Source organism: Amphibalanus amphitrite, unplaced genomic scaffold (assembly GCF_019059575.1).
Source record: "Amphibalanus amphitrite isolate SeventyFive unplaced genomic scaffold, NRLGWU_Aamphi_draft 000063F_arrow, whole genome shotgun sequence".
Lineage (NCBI taxonomy): Eukaryota > Metazoa > Arthropoda > Thecostraca > Balanomorpha > Balanidae > Amphibalanus > Amphibalanus amphitrite.
The window spans coordinates 219,857-235,977 of record NW_024881559.1 but is presented as its reverse complement, the minus strand read 5'-3'; the positions used below and the strand labels follow the sequence as shown (position 1 = coordinate 235,977).

General features: G+C 52.1%; 1 protein-coding gene across 4 annotated transcripts in view; it reads left to right on the top strand.

The window, feature by feature from the left end:
- The first annotated feature begins 4,213 nt into the window (after nucleotides 1–4,213).
- Nucleotides 4,214–16,121, top strand: part of LOC122378660 (receptor-type tyrosine-protein phosphatase S-like) — a 48,601-nt gene continuing 36,693 nt past the window's right edge. For 2 of the 4 annotated variants that reach the window (XM_043359957.1, XM_043359959.1), the window contains exons 1-2: nucleotides 4,685–4,978; nucleotides 7,108–7,223. In XM_043359957.1, coding sequence (XP_043215892.1) covers nucleotides 4,744–4,978; nucleotides 7,108–7,223 — 351 coding nt within the window. In that variant the 5' untranslated portion in view covers nucleotides 4,685–4,743. Of the gene's footprint in view, nucleotides 4,979–7,107; nucleotides 7,224–16,121 lie in introns of all 4 variants that reach the window. The other 2 variants (XM_043359960.1, XM_043359958.1) reach the window with 2 other exon arrangements.

The window sequence follows — 16,121 nt, the reverse complement described above, 5'->3', positions numbered from 1 at the left end:
GTTCAGGCATTACCTCTGATGGTTATGCCGTACGCCTGCACGAGTACAACATGTGTTCGGAGGGGGTGATCTTTCTACAATGTGCGCACCATCCATGGGCCTAGGATGCATCGAGGTTTAAAAGAATGCAGTCTATAGATCAATCAACATAACAATGGTGGTATGCAACCACATTAAAATATCTCCCCCGCTCCCGCAGCGTTCCAACGCCCCTCCGTTATGCATTCGCCTTATGTGTCCGCCGAGCCGGCTTGCCTCCAATGACGTCATCGGCCGGCCGGCGGCGTTCAAGGTCAAACGGCTGGTGTCCTTACCTGGAGTTCTATAGCCTTGTGTGAGTGTGCAATGTGCCTGCGATGGTCGGAACTGGCGCCCCTAGCGGCCGGTTGATGTACCTGTGGTTCTGCAGAATCGCCACACGGGCCGGCTCATGACTGCAACGTAGGGGAGACCGGGGCAAAGCGGCCACCCGGGGCAAAGTGGCCACCCCGTGTTTTAGCTCTTCTTAACAACTGGCATCAACTCCAGTTACTGGTTACCAATTATGGTTTTCTTCCCGGCCGTTCGAATAAGGCTTACCAGGGTTTCCGGCCCGTCGCCATTGTTTCGTGACACACGGAAATGTGTTTCTTCCCAGGTTAGGCTATGTTTTACGCTTTTTAAATGTAACTTTATTCCATAATCGCTCGGAATTTCATTTAAGCGTTCCAATCGTGTATTGTGCGATCATCATACTTGTTTTCTTACTAATTTTAATGTACTTCCTCACCAATAATAACTGAGCTGGAAAATTTGTCTCGGACGATTTGCGCGGCCAAAGTGAACGGGGCAGAGTTGACACCTCCCAATTGACCAGAAGCTGCTTGTGCTTCCACTGGAACAACAAACGCTATTGACATTTAAATGTATCGCTCTGCCGCTTTTCGGTTACATGACTTACCAAAGAATGCAATGCAATGTTTTCCCTGAATGTCCTTGCATAGCTTCTGAATATTGGGCAATAAATCCTCAAAATCCTCTGCTATTCAAATTTGTTCTTTGTATTGAAAATCGTTTTTTTAATAAATTTTCTAGCCTGACATTCGGAAGGATCGATATGCATCAGGGTATATGCGTTTCTAATGATTTGCATTACGCGTGGTGCCTATTTGTATCAATTGAAGGAACGGACATTTTCGTAGCTTATCGTAGGCACCTTGATGGGATCCGTCCAGGTTCATGCTGCATTGGCTGATAATGCCCAACTTTAAGACGGCAACTAATTGTTGCTTAGCTTAGCAAGCGCATGCAACGCAAAGAAGCAATTATTAAGCGCAAATAAGCAGCGTTACATGGCGTCTCTAGCCAGCTGAGAGGGACATTGGCTATTGGCGCTGGAATGAAGTAACTACAGTACTAAATTTGTGACCTTCCACCAACCATTAGGCATGTAGGTATCTGCGAACGTTTGTGATTCATCTCATCGTTTTGATTACTGGATGGTATGTGTAACGTGTGGACTACCAAAGATGGGACAATATATTTTTTAGCCGTAGCGGTTGCTGCTTCCCTCTATTTCGTGCGCATGACTCATATGTCAACTACATTGAATAATCATGAACGTGAATAGGAAATTGGGAGTTATTACCTTGCAACTTGGCCCACATATTGTAGCAACCACTTCACTGCCGGACTAACCACCTGTGGTAGGTAATATGCACCGTCAGGTCGATAATGCACCAGTGAAATATCGCCTCTCCCTGTTCTGTCACGGCGCGGTGGGCCGGCCGGCGGGCACGCCTGGACGGTCACGCCGTGCGCGCGTGGGTCGCCGCTGGCGTCGGCCGGCCCGCGCCGGCGCGCGCCAGTGACGCACACAGTCGGCGCCGCTGCACATCCGGACGGCATACCGGGCCGGCCGGCCGGGCGCCCACTCCGGTGACTGCTGCTGTTCGCAGAACCGGCGCGCCAACCAGCGGAATCCGGGCCGCCCGGCGCGCCGCGGCCGTTTTTGTGACCGGTCGCATATACACGCCGCGCCGGTGTCGGCCGTTGTTTAAGTTCGGTGTTGGCACATGCTCCGAGCCATGGACCGGTGGAATGTAGCCGTCTGGGCGGCGCTGGTGGAGCGTGCCGCCGGTGTACAGTCGCTCTGTGTGAGCGCGCCGTCCCCGGGATGTCGGCCGGTGTGTCAGCGCCGCCGGTCGGCTGTGTTTGGCGGTCGGAAACGGTCTGTGTTCGGCTCTGGGCACACCGCGCCGGAGCGGCCGGTTTGGCTTGGCCGCTACCGTCGACCGGAAGCCCATCGCCCTCCCGCCCGCTTGCCCTCGAGCCCGACAGAAAACATAGGGCGGCGCCGGTGTCGGGGGAACGGACCGCCGGGAAACTGCAATACAACGCGCCAACTCGTACAATTCCAGGCAAAGTTTCTTCGGAGATTTGCGGGCGGGAAGAGAAAGGCATGGCTTTGGCTACACCTGGAATTGAAGCTGTTGTCCTCTGTAGATGGCTTTAGCGGTAACTTTAGCTGGTTATTGGGAAGCAGTGTACAGCGCTTTGCACCATGCTGTATTTGATTTAACGAAGCAGCATTATAAGATTGCGATTTCCCCTCCTCCCGCGTTATTCTAAGAGGAGTTTGACAGCCAGGAGCATGGCCAGTCTTGTCAGATTTACTTCGCCGTCGTTTGCCGCTTCACTGGAATTCGAACGTGGTCCTGAACCTAATCGTCCGGCTAAGTCCTACTAATTAGCATCCGTTGCTTTTATGACTGATGGCGCTGTAATGGTTTCGGCGAAGGTCGATCTCAAAACCTCTACTTGCATTTGACATTTGTACCTATGCAAACGAAGAGCAGCTATTTAAGAGCATGAAATCTTCAAGAGTATGAAGGGTATATCTATTGAAATGTTAAGTTGAGGCTGGTATTCGATGACATCGCAACTGCTTGTGTAGGGTCCAGCAACTTTGCTTATGGTGAATTTGATGGCGATATAGATATTTGTGATCAATTGCGGTAGAGGTGGCGCGCCGATGACCGTCGCAGTCCGGGCGCCCTACAACCTCAACTCGTCGTCATCATTGATAAGAGGTGGCGCATCGCCATCGGCTTATGCGGACTCGGAGCTACCGCGCCGCCTTCTCCCGCCCCGTCGCGCGTCTGGCGGGTAGATAGGCTGCACCGCAGGACTCCGGCGTTCGGCGGCACAGTCTACCTCGTCAGGCCGGACGGCGCGGGGCCGTCTGTCGTTCGTTCCGCGGGGCCTGGCGGTTCATCGGTCTAACGCCGATCGGTGCGCTCAAGGAGCGACTGCACTAGGAGCAGCTCTTGTGCAGGATTCTGCAGACAGTACTGCGTGGTGCGTGGGTATTGCAAGTTGAAACATAATTTTTGTTTAATTCTCGTTGTATCTGAGTATAATTTCAGCCGAGATCTCCTATTGGAGGGAGGGGGAGGAGTGCGGAAAGATACGGTTTCTCCGGCTATCGGTATGACTGTGTTATTTGTTAGTTTTTTTTTTTTGCTCATTTGCTCTCTGGGTCATCGCTAATCATACTATCCATCGACTCAAGTAGCTAAATTGTTGTTAGTTAGCACGTTGTTGTTATTGATGCTGGGTAGCAATTGTTGCTAAAAGTTGCTGGTTTAATGATTGTCATGTAAAAATATACGCTCATTTCACGTCATATGAGTCTGAGCACTCCGACAGTTCAGTCAAAAATAGTTATTTGCGAAACGGTGCATCAAATGCCAGCATTGATGCTATAGTTTACCGATGCTTCGACCAAATCACGGGTTGGCTGCTCGCTCATGAAGTTTCTGAGAAATAGTACGTTTTAATATTAGCATGCAAATGTTGGAATGTGTATGTGGTTAAATCATTTCCTCGTATTGTGATCGATGTTTCATGGATACGCGACCCGGTTTTAACGTTTCACATTTTTCACGGGGGTAGAAATTAATGATCGTGGACACATACAAAAGCTGTCCGTTTGGCGAGCATCCCTCGGCGGATTGGTGTAGTTCTATCTTGACATTTAACCGATGTTTTCACTTCGAGCAGTAACTCAGAAGTAGGTATGGGTGAGGATCCCTTTCGTCAGCATATTGGCACTTGGAGCGGCTTTCATGCCGCAAATGCCGGCAGCTATCCAGTTGTGTACGTTGGCCGTGCGAGGCCGTTTTTCTGGACGGATGCCCGTGTGCCACGCGATGTTGAGTGCCTCCAGACCTGGCGGTTCGTGGCGCGTGCACTCACCTCGAAACACTGCACCTCGTTCCCAAGGTCCCGTGCAGTCTCTCACTTTTCCGAGGCCAGTGTGGAGACTGCACGGACATTTGTGGGAACTGGCACGCCCCTTCCGCATTTCCAGTGGTGGCTGAGGCAGCTGTCCGGCTCGCCGACCCCCGGGGATGTCCTATCTGTGCCACTTGTGCTGAGTTGATCGGCGAAGCTCCGTCTACAGGCTAGCCAGTCCCAGCTCTGTACGGGCGGCTGACCTTCTGATCCCTGGCTCCAGGGGCGATGTGACCTGGCACCGCGGCGGCGTGCCGAGCGTCCATTACCGCCCGATGATGAGCCGGTGGTCTGCGTGCCAGTCGTCCCCGACCTCTGATGACGAGGGCGGTGCGTCGGCACGCGCCCGCGCCGTCGCCGTCGGTCGCCGCCGACTCCGAGCCGTCGGTCGACGGCGGGTCAGTCGGTGGCCGCGCTCGGCTCGGCAGTGTGGCGCGGTGCGGTGCGGATCGAGTGTAGCCAGCCATGGTCGAGGTGCGCGGTCACAGTGTGGACCGTCTGGACGCGCGCAGCTCCGCTTCGGACGCGTCCGGCAGTGACGGCCAGAGACAGCGCGGCCGGCGCGCCCGCTCGGCCCAACGCTATGGGGAGACCAAACCCAAGCGGCGGCACCGCTACTTCGGCTCTGCGGGCAGTTCGCTCACCTCGATACCGGGCAAAATCCAGCTGAGCATGCTCAACAGCGGCCTGATCCCCATAGGTGAGCCGTCAGACGAGTGGTCGTCCCCGGCAGTCGGCAGGGACCGTGCGGGTCGGTGTCGACAGTGAGGTGACGCCATCAGACTGTCGGGTAAAAACGATCACACGACAGTGCTTGCGTTCAATTTACTCACCGTTTATTTTCAGAAGCTACTTTTTATTTTTCAAACGTGAGAAATGTCTTGAGTCAAGTTCTGACTGCTTGCGATGTGTGAAAAGCAATGAAATAAAGAACACCCGCCCCCTCCAGGCCTCCAGTCAGCAATTTCCTAACGGTGTGGCATTCCCAAGTGTCTTACAGCGTTCCCAATGACTTAGGACCATTGAAACTGCGTAATTCGTCATCGGCTATTGATGACGACTGGTGTAGTGCCCGTGAATGGACGTATACCGGCTGTGTGCCGAGCCCTATTTGTGAAGTGTGAATGCTGTTGACTTAGCTAGACTCCATGGACACAGACGCTGCAAGGCTCAGTCATGTTTCTAAACGATAATGGCTGAACCTAGCCACGCTGACAGGCGGTAAATATCCGGGGTCGGCCCACGAGGCCGTGCGATGACACGCGGCGCCCACTGTACCCTGAGCCCTGGGCTCGTCGTTTGTCGCGAAACGCGACCCAATGTTACGTCTGCAGGGCGTATGATGGACCGCGGCAGCACACACCGGCACACACCTACCCACTCGTATGTCCGGGCTCTGTAGTTGGTAGTCAGCTGCTGTGAGAGGTGCCGGGTTCCGGGTAGCACCGTTTTGGCGTCATCCCAAAACAGAAAGGCTGGTGCCGTTCTTCCTAAGTGCCTGTGCCATGACGTGGCTGTGTGAGATGGCCACAGAATGGCGCACAGCGGTGCTGGTAAAGTTCCGTTAGAAGTGCTGTATGCTGCATTAATGATATGCAACAACAAAGAATAAAGATCGTTTGTGGCACCGAAGCGATCCAGGGCTGGCTACTCCCTGTCATATTTGGGATTGTCAAAACATGAGTTACTCCCATATAAAGTCTGCGGGTCCCTTCAGATTTCCAGAAGACTAGTTAATCATTTCGGTGGATTGATACGCCTTCCGACCCAGCGTCTGAAACCGAACGCAGGGTTCTATGGAAAATGCCACCACTCAGTGATGGCAAAATTGCAATGAAGATCAGAATTGTGATGTGCGCTCGCGTTTACAACCTTCCATATGTTCTACCCGCATAAAATCGTTGTGTTGGTGAAACGCACTAATAATACAGCATTGTTTAGCGCCAAGAATTGATAGATGATCTATGTAATGGTCCACTGCGCAAATGTGATGCAACAGTTGTGGAAAATGACGGTGAGGAAAACGGTGAATGCTTTGACTATGCACTGGAATGTAAGCAGCGTGTATTTCGCGCGATTACATCACGGAGCCTTTCGGAATAAATGTAACCGAGAAATAAAACACACATACCTTCATTGATTGCTTTCCACAAGTTCCCTCAATTATCACCGAGGATACTTGGGTCCAAGATTCTGGAGTCAAGGTTGATGTTGCTGTTTTTTTTTTGCATGATACAAACATGTTATATTGACATTTCTATGTATGTCTGCTACGAAAGTCGAAACCCGGTCTTTGTGGTTGTGCTGAACAACTGCCTATTGATTCATCGTTACGGTCCTCTGTGTCTCATCGTATTTCCGCGTCAAACGATTTTCCTTTGTATTCAAATGTGGGCTACCTAGCATGTTGAACTACCTAATTGTTAGGCATAATCTGGCTAATGATTTGCTGAAGCAAAACCACCATGACCACGCTGGCGCGACGTAAATGCCTACTTTTATGTGATGCGCCGATTGCATAATCCAATGAAATGCATAACATCGGGTAGCTCATCGATGTAACGTATATCATGTTAAACGTTAATCAGAAGCTGTAAGCATATCGCTCATCCTCGCATCCCGAAGGGCTTTACTGCTTGTAGTGCACCAGGTTTGTAGTGTTTTCTTTCCTAGTGCTAGGTTTATCTGTCAGAAAATCATGGTATCGCTCTTCGATTATCGTGTGGAGTAACTTAAAGCCAATACTAGCCTGACGTTGTTGTCTCAAGGATGTGACTCAGAACCTTGTAACATGTAACAGTCACTGACGTTTTTCGTTCTCCCGGACAGCCGAAGAAGACAAAGCGATCCGAGCCATTCCCAAAAAGCCGGTGGAGAAGGCCAACTTTATCAAGTATTGCGAGCAGCACAGGAAATATCCCATCCTGTTCAAAGTCGAATTTCAGGTGAGTTCCCAGTTAGCATATCACTTGAGTGACAGCTTACTGGTTTGTGTTTTCAGTATTTGCCCGACCCGCTCCAGATTGGGTGGCCTCGAGTCGAACTCTCAAGTCTCGTGCCGAACCGAAAATGTGTGGGCGTGCTGCGATTCATGTGTATTTTCCATCGAATGGCGATTCCGATGCAGGCCATCCATTTAAGCTGTCCAAAAGTTGGTCGTTGTTTGCTCGTCATTGGCTGGTCGGCGGCCCGGCTGACGGACAGGCGGTCGGTCGCTGGCGTGCCGTTACCGCCATCCGCCGGCTGACGGCGACACCGCTGTTTACCTTATTGATCGGGATCCGTGTGAGACGACGCGGATACGGGCTGGCTCCGGGCGCGCCGCTCACGGCCGCTCGTTAGCCGTTGCCGGGGACACGGACACGCTGCGTTTGTGCGGATCATTAGTAGCTTCATGGACGTACGGTGTTTGCCGGCCGCGGTAGCTTTCCAGGAGTTCGCCTCCTGCGTGAGGTAATCACGGATATGCGAGTATTGTGTGTCCACAGCGTGATTCTATCGTCAACGTCGCTTCTAATTGCTGGGTCATTCAGTAGTCTGGCCTTTTTATCCACAAGTGATGACGCAGGATGCCGGAATGGCGTTGCTGCTCTGCGTCGTTACCCCTTCTGTTCCCGCCGCGCTGGCTGCGGCCCCGACGGCGCGGTGTCCGCTCTCAGTCCCCGCTGCACTGGCCTTCGCGGGCGGTGGGCCGTCTTTTGTGCGGCATGTCCGGCGGAGGGGAGCTGGCGCGGCCGGCGCTGCTCCGCCCGATCTGGGTCAGGAGCGCCGTCGGCCGGGCCGCGCCGGTGGCCCAGTGCCCCACATTGGCCGGCCGAGCGCTCCGACCGTCCCCGCGGCGACCGAGCCGAGGCCGCTCCGGCCCTGAGGGAGGGACGACCCGGCCACTGCCGGACGGCGGCGGTACTCCGGGGACCGTCCGGGGGTCTGGAGACTGGAGTTCAGTCACCACTGGGTGCCGATTTCGTGTCAGTCAGTCTCCGTGAAGGAGGGAGGGTGGCGCGGACGATCGGGCGGCGCCGGCGTGCCACCGCGCCCGCTCAGGTCGCCGAACCGAGCTGGTGTTTGCGCGGAACGGCCGCTGGATACGGTGCCGTCGCCGCCGCGCGGATTCCGGCGGCATTTGAGTTGGCAGCAGCGCGGTCGGCCGATGCCAGCCGCGGCGGCGCGACGTGTCGCCGGCGGTGGCTCGGCCGGCGGCGCCGCTGACGGCTGGCCATCATGTCCGGCGGTGAGCGCGACGCCGCGTGTCGACGGCCGCACCTGGCGCCGCAGCCGGCCGTCCCGTCCGTCAGCCGAGCCGCTGATCGGTGAGCCTGGTCAGATAATAAACAAACAGACGGCTGGACAGCCCGGCGGCCGGTTGGCGATGACGCCGCCGCCCAGATGGATGACGCCGCGTCAGAGCGGGTGTCATCAATTGACGCCGCGGTGGCGTCGGCGGCGGATATGGGCCCGCCACGAGCGGCGCCCGGCTGACCCTGAGCCGTGGCGGGCCGCAGTGGCGCCGGACTCGGGTGGTTTTGGCGAGAGTCGAACTGGTTACAGGCACTGACGGTGATTGACCAGCACCGTTCGACATCAGTCAATGTCGCTGCAGGGGTAAAGTGGTGTGACAGCTGAATAATGATGAGTGTTTGGAAAGCTAAATGCCAGTGCCTCCAGCGCTTCAGTCCATATTATGTTTAAGGTGTGGTGATCTATGGTTTGTTTCGAATGTGTGCTCTTATGGTGTTAGGAGTTTTGCCGAAGTAGGTTTTTACCGTGACACAAATGAATTGTTTGTTAGTTACAATTATCATCAATGAATTTCTGCATAGTGTCATCGTCGCTGATTTCTTGACTGACTTTAAGTCGATGCTGCTTGCTTCTCCACCACTGCTTAAGGAAGAGAACAATTAAAACAGCACAGGATACGGCACCATGGTTCTAATCACTCAGTAGGTGTCGTATTATCTCATTCATGGTATCGTGCAACATCCAGTAACTGGTTGTTCTTGAACCGCTGAATTCTATCGTGAGCAATGAGCATGTGTTGGCAAGTCTCTCCACCGCTAACAGACAACAGTGGAGCTCGGCCCCATTCCATTCCATTGAGTTGACCGCGAAGTTTGTCATCGTGCCATGCGGCACAGCATGTATCCAGGCGCTGCTGGGCAACGCCATCTACCGGCGGGAATATTGGCTTGGCGTCGGCCCTGGGCAGCTGCTGCCGCCGTGAGTCAGCCGACACGTGCTGAGTTGCAAGCTGCATAGCTCGGGTGCCAGAAGTTGTTCTCTGGAAAGTTCTCACAATGTTATCTCCGAGTATTCAATCCCACTCTTGCTGAACTTAAAAAAAAAAACAATACAATGTTTACGTACATGTAATGCCTAGGAAGACCTAGTCGTTACCTACATGTTAACATCCACTCTGTAGATATGTATCTGTGTAATACTTCGGTCATTGTTACGTAAGGTATTCCTGATCGTTACAACTTTTTTTCCAATCGGACAGGCGGGACCTGTTTGTTTTGGGGAAAATCAGTTACTTTTATCGAGCTGTTGCATGATAACCAATTTGCAGGTAATTGAAAATTGCATTACCCCAGTAATGGTACATTTGCATACAGTACGTTTCCTTCTGTTTATCTATTTTTTGCGGCTGGCTCTGGAAAATAGCTGGAAGTATAGAAATTAGCGAGTTAAACCACAATGCTGAGAGCTATCGCCTTTGATGGTAATGGCAGCTGTTTTAATCATGTTAGTTGATTTCAGTCGGCCAGGCCGGAAATTTATGTTCGCTGATGTTGTCTTTTTGCAATCTGCCGTTGAGTTTCATGCGCAAAGCTGCAAAGAAGTGCACTTACATTTACAATATTATCATCACTGATGGTAGTGCTTTACAGGCTGATCGCATTGTGGTTGGCCTTTCTTTGGACCACTGCTGGATCCAGGGGGATTTAGGGCAAATGCCCCCCCCCCCCCCACCCCACCCCACCCCACCCCACCCCACAGTGCCCGAAATCGACAGTTCTGCGTTCTTTTTATAATAAAAAGAAAACAAAACAACTTTGATAAGGAAAAGTTTGTTTTAAACTGCTCAGCAGTGCGTACGGTATCGAAATCCGAGCTTTTGGAAATTGGAGAAACTTTTTAGGGGTTATGCAGCGTCCAAGACCGCCTGTTTTGATCCGCTAGTGCTTTGAACGTTGTTCATTGTCCGAGTTTTCTTTAGACAGGAAGCGCTTATAGCTGGTTGTTTCTATCGATCTGCCGTCGTGCCCGGCTCTGTGGGAAATGAATGGGGTTTGTGTATCGGCTGCTTTGTCGCCGCAATCCCGGGTGGCCGCTATCTTCCCCCGGTCAGAGACGGATGGCCGGCCGCCGGTGGCGGTCCTCCCTCAGCCCTCGCTCGCGGCCGGACACACGGCCCACATTTCACGCTCAGACAGCAGCGCTTCGAGTTCTATCTTCCACTGGGAATGAAGCCTAGCGAGTTATTAAACTTTGGCTCCCGCTTGTAAGTCAGATGTGTCAGTGATGCAATTTGCATGGAACTTTGCCATTCACATGCATTGTGAACTTATTTATCACCACTACGTTTCATCTTCCAGCTGAAATTGCTCACGATTCTCAGCAGTTCCCTTACATTTCGAAAATTATTTCTCAAGTCATACATCATGCGGAACCACAAGGATATGCATTTAAACTTGCCTCGTGGAATGCTGGTCTGACGCCAACCCTTGCTGAAATGGACTGGATGAACTGTAACCTTTCCCGCCGAGTACATTCGGCTGAGCGATTGGTTCCGATACCGCCCAAATATAGCCTTCAGTGTCTTATCACTGGAGCAAGAGGAGACGGGAGCGATTTGTATCCCACATTGTCGTTAACCCGTGTGCTCTCACAGAGCTGTCAAGCCGCGTTGTACCCAACTGGGTGGTAAACGTATCTACCACCGACACACCTAGCCAGACCAGTCTTATTTCTCCTTCCTGGTGTCACAGTGGAGTATGTTGAATGTGTTCCAATGGTTGTTGTGTCTGTCCCTGTCTGTTACCTAGTTCGATCGGTACCGCGTCTCTCTCTCTCTCTCTCTCTCTCTCTCTCTCTCTCTCTCTCTCTCTCTCTCTCTCTCTCTCTCTCTCTCTCTCTCTCCCTCTCTCTCTCTCTCTCGCTGTCTGCACGTGTCGATCCGATTTGGAACTGTTGCCACCTGGTCCCGGGGGACCCCGCCGCGGAACGGCTGGCGTCGTGCGGTGCGCCGCCACGGGCCCCGTTTGTTTTTGTGGCGCCACCACCGCACTGTGGGGTTTTTATCGATCCTAGCACGAATTTATTTATATCGCATCCTCCGCTACCTTAACTAATTTTATTTCACCTTCAAATGGTTAGGCTTAGGGTGTATGATCCCTGACAACATGGTTGGCTCTCCTGCTTGACCCCATCCCTCCCCCGCCCCCTCCCACGGACTTAGCACTGAAGCGTTTTCGGCTAGCAATGCATCGTGGGCGTGGAAGCGTTAAAAAGTAGAACGAAACTACAATCGTTTTAGAAGTAGATATTTGTTCATGTCTAGCCCAATCACCAAAAGGCATTTCGGGCTTAACCTTTGCACTTTGTTAGTCCTTGCACTTAAAGGGGGAGGGGGTCGCACAGACTTCTGTCCTCGACTTTTCGCATACTAACTCAAGCAAAACGTGGCGGATCACGACGAAACTTTCTATACATTCGATTCGATCAATGTTACTCACACACTTAAAATTTCATGACCTTGACCTTAAAAAAAAATTTGACCTGTGACCTGTTTCACCAGACCATGTCAGGCTGGTATCGATTTGGCGCTTATCAGCGCACATTATCGGCGCGTTTTCAGTCTTGCTGTGGTTGTTAACTCTCCAAGGCATGAAATGCTGTTTGTTCTTTGCATTTTAAGGTCACGTTAAGGTCAAATCAAGGTCATTTACCTTAGATGACCTTAGTTGACTTTTTCAAGTTATACGATTTTTCTAGATAAGTGCTTGGAGCTTATTTCGAACTTAACACCCATTTGAAGATTTAAGTAGTTTTGGTGCCTAACGGAACATGCTATACGAAGCCGTCAAAGGTAATCGACGCCTACCTTCTATGGATAGCCGGCAAGACACCTATTGGTCGGGCCTGACCTGACCCGGCCTAGCATGAAAACATCATCCTTGATCAAAACTAGCTTGAAATTCGTGATTAGCACCCCAAAAACCTCCAACCTCACTTTACAAAGTTACAGCATTTTTCGATTTACCTATATCAAAGCTCTGTTCTGAAGTTCAATAAGGTGAACATTGGCGGCGATAGCCAATAAAATGGACGCAGCGTTGCAAGGGTGTTGTTGTTTTGTTCAAAAAGAACATTTGGCGAAAGAAAAATAATGTCAACATGGTATCACCCCTTTCCTCCCTCCCCAACTCCTATACTGACCGGAAACCCCCAGGCGGTGTGCTGCGGTCGGGTAACCCGCCGCGGCGCGGCCCGGCGCGGCGTAAGAAACCACGCGGCACCGTCTGCTTTGACGTCTCATAGTGACTGGTTTAGGCAAATTTCGGCAAAAAGTGAGAGCTGCCCCCGATGCAGAAATTATTGGAGAACATTTTGATATACATTTCCACGCGTAACACCGCGTATCAAACTTTGTAAGGCAATAGTTCGCTTGTCAACTCTCTGAACCAAGAAGCATTTTAACATCTTAAGCTTTTGCGGTCAAAAATTATACATTTGGATGAATTTTGGAAATTTTCGTGCATACCATCATCTTCCTTATAAGTCAAAGATAATGAAAACATGTCGCAACTATAACCTGCTGTTCAGGGAAACGAGTGAGAGGGCGTTTTATTGTAGTGTGCTTTTTCGCTGTATGCAGGTAGCACGACGCTGGTCAGGACGAAGCTACACTTTGAGAGGTTTTTTGAGGCATAAACAATCATTTTACAGACGATTTAAGATGTGATTCGGATGCGCTGGACAATTCTACGTGGAATGAATAACAAAAAAGTGGAAATCGAAATACTTTAACTTGCCACTTAATGCGTGCTAGGATGGCCTAAGTCCCCACGGTGCACCGGCTGCTCTCTCTTGGCTGTCTTTCCCCGTCAGTCCGTCTTTCGTCGCTTTCTTTGCCGCATTGATCCTGTTCCACTCAGCGTCACCTCTGCGTCGCTCGGCCTCGGTCAGTGACGTCTGGCCTGCTCTGTATCTATCCCAGTCAGTGGCGAACGGTGATTCTCTTCGCTCTGTTCTCTCCCCGTCGTCTGCTGCGGCGCTCCGACAGGCAGTCACCGCCGCGCCGGAGGACCCAGCCCGGCGCCGGGGCGCGAGTTACCTAAGTGTGGAACTACCCAGCGCCGAGCCGGCCGGATGACGTCACACCACGGCCAGTGCCGGCGCAGCGGCAGACTGGCCGAGATTGGCATGGTCTTAACTTGGCGAAGAGGCATCGGATGCCAAACTTCTGCTGCAGCTATAAATCACATTTCATGTGTTTCTTCCATGTGTATGAGCTATTAAGTCCTTCGAATACCTAATGTGTAGGTGAGCGTAGGTACCTGCATTTAGCAGTGTACTATGCTATGTGGATTGAAAACTGGGGGCACATCCGACACACTGCGCAATGGATTCCGATATTGCTTGGCTGATTCTGGCTTTGTGTCTTCGCACGAACCATTGAAAGGGAGGACGTCATTTTTAAAGGTTGTCACTTGTCAGGTGCACTCAAACGTTTTAATAAGCAACTGCTGATTGAATTTCTGGCGAGGGGTGGTGGAACGTTCTGTTCACAAATGAGTATCTACCTACCTAGTGCCTACCTGCATTGGCAAATAACTTGGTCGCGGTCAATTAGGCATGATTCACGAAGTCCCTTATCTTTTATTAGACTTATAAGCCCAATGTGCAACATTTGCGTCTTTTCGCGTTGCATTGGGTAGCAAATGAGAAAATCTGCCTCTTCTCCACAGCCCTCAATTCAAGAAACCGTCCTTTTCCTTATCACACCATTCCATAACATAATTTTCAAACATGGGTATCCTCCCCACAAAAAAACTGAAGCAGTTTCCTTCGGCTCCAATGCGCCGCTCGCCCAGGGAGACGGAAGTGTTATATTCTCGGCGGTCCAGTCTGCATTCTGCAGCACAATTAAATTTGGCGGACCCCCATCGCACGACTGAACGATTCGTATTGTTGTGAGTGACTGTGACGACAGCAAATGAATTCACTGGTGGTTTCGTAATAATTAACAGGCGGCGCAGCCCAGTGCCTCTTACAATGAATTACAGTGGCGAATGCACTATTGCAGAGAAGAAATGGATTGAGCAGATGCCCAACCTCGCTGTATTATCAACTAAACATTAGATACGCTTTACATTTTAATCAGGCAATCATGGAAACAAACGACTTGCGAGTTGCGACCCTTCCGCCTTACATAACTCGGCAGAATGTCCCTGAGTCGGCTAATCTACACTGCATCTCTTCAAACCCTAAGTATTTTACAATTTACCACTCAGCTATGCAACAGGCTTATAATTCACTGCTAAAGTCTCAACTCCTTTTCCCCTATCATCTTTTTGGCACCGTCAATCGCCATCTGCGCTGCCCACTGTCCAGCAAATAATCCGGCCGTCTCCAGTCCTCTGGCAGGGGCTTCCAAACTCAAGCGAACTCGCCGAAGTTTCGCCATTCAATGCGCAGGATCTGTACAATTGAGTTTGAGAGCCTCTGGGTTGGCTCGGCGCGCCTGCGCTGCGCCGTTGGTCCGGCCAAGTACGCGAGTGACGTCATGCTATAAGCGTCATCCCCCGACCAAAGTCACCAATCAGAGCCCTAGAATCGACTTGTAGTTCCACACTTAGGTAACTCGCCGCCGGGGCCGGTCGTTCGGCACCACTATCTGGCAGCGGTGCGCGCCAGTCAGAGCCGGCCGGCGCCGCTCATTGCCTGCGATAGTGGCTATCGGGCGCGGCGCCGGCCGACGGACGCCCGCTCCCGGTCCGCGGGGACCGCTCCGGTGCGTCACCGCGCCCGCTCAGACGCCGGCCCCCGGCGGCGGTGCGGTGTTGTTTCTACAGCCGCCCGCGCCCGGCCGCTGGGACGGACCGGCTGTCAGGGGGGCGGCGAGGGTGCTCTGTCTCTGTCACTAAGTGAGCGGCCGACAGCTCGGCTGGGTGGAGCTGTGGCTCGGAGCTGGAGACCGGTGCCCGGCGGGTGCCGCCGCGGCCGAGCCGCTCGCGCCGGGACAGTCGAGATTACCTGCCGCCGGCAGTCGCGAGTCTCTGCTGAGACGGCTGTCGGCCATTGTCTGTGCAGGGCCCGAGTGTTCGTCAGATATCTATCCAGTTCAATGCTTGTCTGAGCTCAGACAAGGAGCTCGCTGACTTGGGAGTAACTGCCGTCATATGATTCTAGTTCCCATGAAGTAAATGTCAGCTGCGCGCGCTACCATATTGTGCGGTGCCTACTGTTTTTAATTAGCTCGATCAAACGTCTCTTTTATGTTTTAAGACCTCCTCAGGGTGATATAGAATAAGGTTCCATTTTTACTTTAAATGGCTCACATTTTGTCTGCGTTGTTTGTTTCGGACGCCATGTGCATGGCTCGTGGCCACTTTTATCGCCGTTTTAAAATGCTTAAGGTAATTATCTTTCCAGAGAACATTTAGCGTGCCGACGTGGGTGCTTTCGTGTGCCTCCCAAGTGAGCACTCTATCTTGGCTGCTAGATTATGCAAGCACGCCGGCCGATTGCCAGCGTCTGTGGTAGTGTTGCGTGATAGGTTACTGTGTGGGGATCCGAGGGGCCGCGACAAACTCATTTCTGTGGCCGGTTGGAGTCTC